The sequence below is a fragment of the Elephas maximus genome, chromosome 22 (genome assembly GCF_024166365.1).
Source record: "Elephas maximus indicus isolate mEleMax1 chromosome 22, mEleMax1 primary haplotype, whole genome shotgun sequence".
Classification (NCBI taxonomy): Eukaryota; Metazoa; Chordata; class Mammalia; order Proboscidea; family Elephantidae; genus Elephas; species Elephas maximus.
The window spans coordinates 9755837-9764634 of NC_064840.1; the positions used below are offsets into that span (position 1 = coordinate 9755837).

The 8798-nt window shown below is 57.1% G+C and overlaps 1 protein-coding gene across 2 annotated transcripts; it reads right to left on the reverse strand.

Moving 5' to 3' along the window:
• Positions 1 to 8077, reverse strand: PHETA1 (PH domain containing endocytic trafficking adaptor 1). 2 transcript variants are annotated; one of them, XM_049866805.1, is made up of 3 exons: positions 7907 to 8077; positions 6257 to 6346; positions 1 to 2697 (listed from the first exon to the last, which is right to left on the reverse strand). In XM_049866805.1, the coding sequence occupies exons 2-3, from the start codon at positions 6297 to 6299 to the stop codon at positions 1997 to 1999; spliced, it is 744 nt and encodes a 247-aa protein (XP_049722762.1). In that variant the 5' UTR covers positions 6300 to 6346; positions 7907 to 8077; the 3' UTR covers positions 1 to 1996. The 2 variants fall into 2 exon arrangements, with proteins under 2 accessions (XP_049722762.1, XP_049722763.1); XM_049866806.1 differs by lacking the exon at positions 7907 to 8077 and adding an exon at positions 4814 to 4958 and having other exon boundaries at positions 6257 to 6345.
• Between the last annotated feature and the right edge of the window lie 721 nt (positions 8078 to 8798).

An 8798-nucleotide genomic window follows, 5' to 3' on the forward strand; every position in this document is an offset into this window, starting at 1 on the left:
CAAACTTGTGTTTATTTTCAGCCCTTGCATCATCCTCCCCCCACCCAACCCTGTAGGCAGCCTGACCCCATCTTGTGCTTTTCGGGGGATAGCATCCTGCACCCCCACCAAGGCCAGGGCCACTGTACCATTAGAGTTTGTAAACCTGCACCAGGACTGGGCGTGACACATCACCCCACCAGCTGGGTCTGACCAGGGCCTGGGGCCTCTGGACAGCTCACACTCCACTGGAGACCCAGAGCCTGTGGCAGGAGTAGCCACCCACCCCCGTCACTCAGGCATGAGCAGAGGACTCTGGGAAGGAGGGGGACAGGAAACGTACCAGGACCCCAAAGGCAGCACCTGCCAGAGAGAAGGCAGAGCACAGGTGAGGTCCCCGCCTGAGGCACCTCTGGGTCTCCAAGCATGGCTTTCTGCAGTCGATGCTCCTAGCCCGTCCCTGGGGGCAGTGCCCACTGTCCCCCAGCCAAGCCCAGCACTGGGGCTACCCCATCCCTTCCCACCAGATAACAGGAAACAAAAGCAGTGAAACAGTAAGTTCTGTCACTAGAAACAAACACTCTAAGTGTTTAAAATTAAAACTGTAGCCCCGTCCACTGAGCCAGCAGTGAGCGAGTGAGGCCTTGATTGCAGACACGTACATACCCCATACTGCTCTAAGCTCGGGGTCTCCGAAGACAGCAGGAAGGGGCTATGTCTGTCTGTCACCCAGAGGCAGCCTCTGGAGCAATAAAGGTTGGAGTGGCACTATCCTCAGGGGGTCCCTGGTGTGGGACACTGAGGATTGTAAACATGACCCAGCTGGAGGGCCAGGGTGTCCCGAACCCCAGATTCTCCCTGGACTATGAGTGGGCACTGTGGTGAGGGAAGAGCAGTGAGACTGGGTCAGCCTCTGAGCAAAGCAAGCCCCGTCTCTTGCTCTGAGCCTCAGTCTCCCTATCAGACAACAGGGGGTGGGAGGCTGAGTCTGTGCATTCTGACAATGTTGAGATGGAGGGGACCGTGTGGAGTTGGAGGGCGTGTTCTAGAAGCCAAACAAGCTTCATGGCTCATTTTTCTACCGTTGTATCAGCACCCAGGACTTCCCTGGCAGTGAGTCACCTCATGGCCACTCCTCCCTGGATGAACCCGTCAGAAAGTCCTGGGGCACCGGTGCCAGCTCAGACCATAGCCACCCAGCAGGGTCTAGAGGAGGTCAGCCCAGCTCCCTGAGAGGCCCCGTCCAAGGCCAGCGGAAGAGCTAGCTCCCGGAGAATGTGACTAAAGGATACAGTTGGGGAGGGTGTGTGAGGCCCCATGGGGACACAGACACAGCCGCAGCCAGAGAGCCTGCTGACTGCCAGGCACACCTCCTCAGGCCTGGCCAGGGGCCAGGGGCCTGAACAAAGTCCTGCCTCAGCCCCGCTCCAGGCCAGGAGGCCCAGAACCAGGCCACCCCAGTGTACCGTTCACACACTGAAACCTGGGCCTGCTCCTGTCCGCTGCTCCCTGGAGCCCCTTCAACACCTGCTGCTCCGGGAGCCAGGCCACCGGGAGCTAGGCCAGCTTCTCTGATGGGGCCTGGAACAAAAGAGGTCAGGCCTGGGTGTGGTGTGCCCGTGGCCAAGCCTTCTCGCTGTCCATGTCCAGGATGTGGTCAGGAGCCACTAGGGCCAGGGCTGATCAGGCGTTCACCTATCGAGCTACAGGTCACTGTCAGGTCCAGTCCCTGTCGAGCTATGGGCCCTGCCCAGGTCTATTACCAGCAATGACCCTTGCTGAGTAACTGGGGTAAGGCAGCCTAGGTACCCTCCGGCTTATGAGAGCTCATCCTGGATTCTCCTCAGCTTCTGGCATCATGGGCCCCTCAGGGCTAGGCCTGCTCTGGTCAGACAAGCCAAGCCCCCTTCACAATCCAGCACCTTCTCGGAGCCACACTACCCCTAGAACCAGGCTTCTTGGCAACCTCAGGACTGACCTTGACCACTTCCCCTCAGGACCAGGGCCCTTGGTCTCTTCAGGGCCGGGCCTGGCTCTTGAGCCACTTGCCCCTCAGTGCCCTGATCTCCTGTCCATACCGCTCATGCAGCTGGGCGAAGGAGGCCGTGTCAAGAGGCCTGCTGGGCACCGAGGTCTGCTGGCGGGGAGGCAGCAGCGGGAGCTCAGGGCCAGGCCGGGCACCAGTGTTGCTGACTGGGGGGGTGGCCGGCAGCTCAGCACTCCAGACAGCGCAGCCGTTCTCCTTGGGCAGGATGGCGCGGGGTCGGCGGGGTGGTGGTGGGCAGCCCCCCGCCTGCATAGCAGCCAGCTGCTGCTCCAGCTCACGCACCACAAGCCGCAGGTAGTCGAAGCTGGCCCGCGACAGCGCCTTCACCCAGCCCTCCATGGCGGCCTGGCTCTCGGCGGCCAGCACGTAGGTGCGTGCCCGGGCCCCGGCAAAGCGCACAGCAAAGGCGAACTCGGCAGCCTCCACCAGCTCCACAGTGCAGCCTTCCAGGATGATGACGCCCACGGGCTCACGGCTGGCCGGGTCCTCAAAGTAGAAGAGCATGTTGCCCCGCAGCACAAACCAGCGACGGTGGTAGGTGGCATGGCGCCCGCCCTTCTTGTACAGGAAGCCTGCGTTGTCCACTGGGGCATCACAGGTGGCGTAGAAGGCCAGGCTGCGCTCGTTCAGCTTCATGGCCGTGACCCTGGGGCCTGCAGGGGAACTGGGGCCTGCCCCCACCACAACAACCTTTATTCACGTGGCCACCGCCACAGGATCACCCAGCCCCTTCACTGTAACCTCCCAGCCACCCTGGGCCACCATGGCACTCCAACATCCCCATTTCACAGATGAGGAAACTGAGGATCAGAAAGCAGAAGCAGTCTGCCCAAGTTCCCACAGCAACTAAGACTCAGAAGCAGGACTTGAACAAGTCTGACTGGCCCCAGAGTCCAGGCTCCTAACCATCTGCTGTCTTGCCTCCCCAGAATAATGTCACGGGTTCCAAACTACAGCATGCCAAGCATTTTACACAGTATTAACTCCTTTAATCCTCACACAAACCTTAGACAGTGGGAACTATCACTAAGCCCATTAGACAGATGGGGAAACAGACACAGAGAGATCAGTCACTCGCCCAAGGTCACACTGCTAGTTGAGATTCAAATCCAGGCCTCATTTCAAGTGTCTGCTGTTTCCATCATCCCCTGGGGCTGGACTGCTGACTTGCTGTTTCTTCCAGCTCCTGGCTCTGCTCATTCTGTGACTCAGCCTTGATTTGCCCATCCATAAAACAGGGATATGAACAGAACTGACTTCAGAGGCTTGTGGGGACTTCATTCATTTACCAAGTGTTTATAAAGCACCTACAGTGTGCCAGGCACTGTTCTAAGCACTAGGGATATAGCAGTGAACAAGGTCCCTGCCCTCATGGAGCTGACTTGCTTGTGGCCAGGGGAGGGAAGGAAGACAATGAACAAATTAACAGATAAAATATGTCTGCCAAAACGGTCACAAAAGGAATGACTGGAAGGAGGGAGCGGGCTGGCTCATTAGGGGAGAGTAAATGGGAGTATGTAGTAAGGTGTATATAAGTTTATATGTGAGAGACTGACTTGACTTGTAAACTTTCATTTAAAGCACAATAAAAATTATTAAAAAAAAAAAAAAGTCTGCCAGAAGGTCTTAAGTGCTGTAGAGAAAAAAATAAGGAAGGAAGGGAATCAGGAGTATAGGGCACTAAAGGGACATTGTGACTTTAACAGGGTGGTCAGGAGAGGCCACTGTGAGAAGGTGCCATTTGAGCAGACACCTGAGGGAGGGGAAAGAGGGAGCAACAGGGGTATCTAGGGGAGAGCAGGCCAGGCAGAGGGAACAGCAGGGCAAAGGCCCTAAGGTAGGCACATGCCTGCTGTGCCTGCAGAACAGCCAGGAGGCAGAGGGGGATGGAGCAGAGTGAGGAAGGGGGAGAGAGGTAGGAGATGAAGTTGGAGAGCTGGACAAGGTTGTTATGAGATAATCTGCCTAAAGACAAGGGCCCAGGGCTTGGCCCAGTCTTACGGAGGCAGAAGGTGTCATCACGTAACCATATAATTTAAAGGATCTAAGTGGGTTGGTAGGTAACTCCATATACTTGGCTGTGATGATTTCTTCCATCTTTTCCCAAGGAGCACACAATGAGGGCAAAACTGGCCAGATAGGACTTATCTGGAGGTGACATGTGGGTCCCCCATGTGTGGCCACACCTCCCCCTGGGGATTTCCTCAGCCACTCTGAGAACCCGAGCATGCTCCCATTTCACAGCCTCACCCCATGCAGGATGGCAGCTACATTTTTCAAAAGGCCAAGTATGTAAACTCCCTGGTATACAGTAGGCACTCAATTACCGCTCGTTCCCTGCCTGGGTGGTACCTTACTCAAGGCCAGGAAGAACAAGGTCTGGGTGGTGACTCTCTCAGCGAGGAGGGCTGCCTGACCCAGGGTGGAGAGGCAATTGCTCCCAGTCAAATCCTCGGTTTCCTCACCACCTCAACTTGCCTACTTGGGCAGTCAGGGAAGGCTTCCTGGAAGAGGCAACACAGGCCATGATGTAGGAGCTCTCGCCGGCCTGTCTCAACCTAGCAGGGGAGCAGAGGCCAGAACCCCAGAAGCTCAGGGTGTTTACCCTGCTCTGCCTCCCTGAGCTGTGTGACCTCAGACAAAGGCTGGCCCTCTCTGAGCCTCAGTTTCTCCACCTGTAAATTGGGACTCATGCACCCCCTACCCCCACCCTCATGTATCCCCTATGGACTCCAAGCCCATCACTCACAGGAACCTCCCACACCACCTGCCCCACTGCCCTCCTACCTCTCAGGCCACCGCTCGCCTCCCCACCCTTTGCCCAGCTCTGGTCTCAGCACACTCTTCTCTGGGTTCAAATCTCAGTTCTACAGCATCCAGGCTGTGTGACCCTGGGCAAGCTTTTAGCCTCTCTGGGCCTCCATTGCCACATCTGTGAAATGAGATCAGGGTTATTGTGAAGATGAGACAGGACTGTGTGTAAGGTGTGACGTGGTGGCGGGCATATAGTATGTGCTCAGCAGTGATAGCTGTTCACATCATTCTTCTCAACCTCCCAAGTGCTCCCCTCCAGCACTCAAGTCTCATTAAATGGCCCTCGTTCTCCCCCTTACCCCACATCTAATCACTCATCAAATCCAGCTGATTCTTCCCCTTAACCTTTTCCAAATCAGTGGACTACTCGCTGTCTGCTGCCGCCTCTCCATTCTAGGCCCCAACACTGCTCACTTGGATGACTGCAGTAGCCTCTTCACTAGTCTCCCTGCCTCCATCCTTGCCCTCTCCCTGTCCATGGCTCCCCAGTACCTCAGCGTAAGGTCTAAAGTCCTTCTTTGACCTACAAAGCCCTATCTGCCTCTCCAGCCTCACTCAGGCTCCAGGCCTTTACTGATGTTCCCTTCCACTGAGAACACCTCCTCCAGGAAGCCTTCCCTGACTGCCCAGAGGTACCTCCTCTGGGTTCCCACGGTCCCCCGGGTGTCTCTGATCACACCAGTGATCGCACCGGCTTATTACTGTCTGGTGACGGGTACCCTCACACCCCCCACCCCCAACCCCACAGGCTATGAGTTCCACAAGGCAGGGATTGGGTCCTGTACAGTCCAACAGGGGCTTCAGAAAGAAGTGAGGCCCAGGACCTGCCCTAATGGGGGTTTTGAGGCAGGCTGTGCTGAAGGCCCCACATGGACCCTTGGGCAGCTCAGGGAGTCAGAAGGAGCTGGGACTCAGGGAAGGGTCATGGTGAAGAGGCAGCAGCACAGAGCGGAGACAGCCAGGATGGCATTGCAGCTGAGGCCCAGCACAGGCAAAGGGTGGGGGTGGTCCAACACCACAGGGTCAGTCTCACTGCAGCCTCTCTTGGCCCCACTGAAATCCGCTCCCCACATCACGGGATCCTGGGGAGACCAAGTCCAGTCACATCCCTCCTGTGCTGAGCCCTCCCATGGCTCCCCATTGCTCAGTATAAAATTCAGTCCTCACTATGGCCTCCAGTCCATTCCCCCTCACTCACTCCGTTGCAGCCACACTGGCCTCCTTGTTGTTCCTCAGACACACCAGACACATTCCCACTCAGAGCCCTTCCTCTGACCTTCCCATAGCTTCACGTCTTTCAGTCTCAGCTCAACCATCACCTCTTCAGGGAAGCCATCCCTGACCACCGTGTACACAAGAGACCACCCACCCCCCTCCCCCCACCAGTCCCTCACCTGTACCTCAACCCCAAATTACCTGGGTCATGTTTGCCTGCTCCCTGCTCCGGAAGGGCAGGCATTTTTTATCTGAACTTCAGCTCTTGGCACATAGTAGGAGCTCAGATACCTGTTGAATGAATTAAGCAGTTATCTTCTTAAACTTCTCAAAAGCCGCCGTGAGAAGGGGGGCTATTCCATCAACTAATTGATAAACTGAGGCACAGAGAGGTTAAGTAACTTGCCCAAAGGCACAATGCTGGGCCCACAATCCCATGCTCTGAGCAACCAGCCCAAATGGGGGAGGTTGATCTTAGGGTCTGCCCATCCCATTACAGCTGAAGGAAGAAGGGCCCCCCTCAACTGCCCAAATGAGGCTGCCTGGCCCAAGGTCTCAGTGTCACAGCACAGGGACTGGCTTTGCCTAGGGCCCCTGCCTCCTTCAGCCCAGCAAGAGTGGGAAGGCAGGAAGTGGCAGGGGCAAGGGGCTCCAGCCTCTGCCAGAGGCTGAGGTGGAGAGCCTGGTCCCAGGCTTATCTCCCCAGCCTCACCCAGAGGTTGACAGGGAGGGCCTGGTCCCAGGCTTATCTCACTATGCTGTTTCCCAAGAAGTTCAGAGTCTGCTGGTGAGCACTGCTGCTGATTCAACAGCCCTTGGCCAGGCAGGAAGCTGTAAGGCACCAGCCCCTCCTCTGCCAAGGCCAAGTTCCTGCCTCCACCATGTTCAGGCTGGGGGACCTTGGGCAAGTCATCTTCACCTTCCTGAGACTCAGTTTCCTCATCTATCAAATGGGCTGTGGAGAGGGTTCAGTGAATGAAAACAAGAAAAATCTACTGGTGGACTATGGGAAAGGTGCCAAAAATATTTTGCTGCTGGGGACACTAATACCCATCCTAATGGGAAGGGGTCACTATCCATGCTGAAGTCATTTTGCAAAGTGCTTGGCAGGTAGTGAGCACTCAGAGAAGGAGCTGTCAAAAAGCCAAGTAATTTACCCACTGTCTCCAGGGGCACAGCTGGCCTACATGCTGGGACTCTAGGGAAACTGAGGCATGGCTTTCCAGCACTCACCAGGGAGGATTCAAGGAAAGAAGCCAAAACGGCTTGTCCCAATACCCAGGGGAGGTCTGCCCATCTCCCAGCATTGAGCACAGGGAAGAGGGTGTGGCAGGCACAGGCTGAAAAACGTAATGAGAACACAGAGGAGCCAGGCACCTGTCCCGCGCTACCCTCGGCAGTGACCACAGGAACCCAGAACCGCCGTCCTGGGCTCAGAGCAGCCCCAATGCCCATTGCAGAGGCTGGGTCTCCACGTCTGGCCCTGCCCCTAGCTGCTCTCTGCTCCTTTGTGTGTGGTGTGTGGGCTCTCTCCAGAGTTCCTTAAAAGACCGCCAGGGTCCCAAATGGGTGGTCAACGGCAGAATGTGGGTGCCAAGGGAGGGCTTATTGGTAGAGTTCCGCCCCCCGACCGCGGAAGTCCCTAATGGGACTGGGGGTCATGGGTCAAGTTCGCCCTGGCAGCTGGGATTCCTAATGGCCACGTTACCACTGGACTGGAATCACAAATGGGAAGATCCCGAGCAGAGCGCTCTCCAGGCGGTCGGAGGACCCGAGGCCCGCGGCGGCTCGACCCCGATCGCGCGTCCCCTCGCAGGTCCGCCCGCAGATCCTCCCGCAGGCCGGCCTTACCTCGCGGCGCAGGCCTAAGGCGGCGAAGGCGGAGGCGGGACGGGAGGCGTGGGGCCGGGGGGCGGCCGGGCCATGGCCCGGGACCCCCTCGGCGGCGGTGACGGCGGCGGCGCTTTGTCTCCAGGGGCGGCCAGGCCAGCGCAGCCGCGGGAGAGCGCAGCTCGAACGGAAGGAGGCGGGGGCAGCTGGACGGTCGGTGACCTGCGGACTCGCCCCTTTAACCCTTCCCAGCCCGTCCCCGCTGGCCTCGCCCCCACGTTCGTCCCGCCCCTGGATTGGCCAGCCCGAGGCCCACACGCCCCTGTGGCCCCGCCCCCGAAGCCTATCTTAAAGGGACCGAGACTGGTTCACAAACGCTTGGTGCTCTCACCGTGAGAGCTCTTCGGAAAGCGGATTCTAGCCCCAAAGACCCAATGCGCACCCAAAGGCAAGGTCAGGGCATAAATTCGCCTGGAAAAGCCAGGGTCCCCTACAGTACCCCGGCCACTCGATGGGGCCCTTGGCCTCAAGTTCGACCTCCCCCTTTGCTAGCGTTGCCAGATTTAATGCCCAGTTAAATTCGAAAAATAACTGTGCCTAAAATATGAAATTTATTTTTAAGAAACTGAATACAGGATTTTTAGGGCTTCCTGACAAAGCCAATACAAGACTGTCCTGGCAACCCTACTAGGCAACCCAGGTGAAAAGGGTAAGTTCTGGATTTGGGTAGGCATAACTTCGAGTCCCCCTGAGCCGTTGAACCACCATGTAACCTTAGGGAAATCGCTTCTCCTCTCTGTTGTTTTGTGGCATCCAGTCGATTCCAACTCATAGCGACCCTATATAGGACAAGGTAGAACTGCCCCATAGGGTTTCCTAGGTTGAAATCTTTGAGGGAGCAGATCTCCAGGCC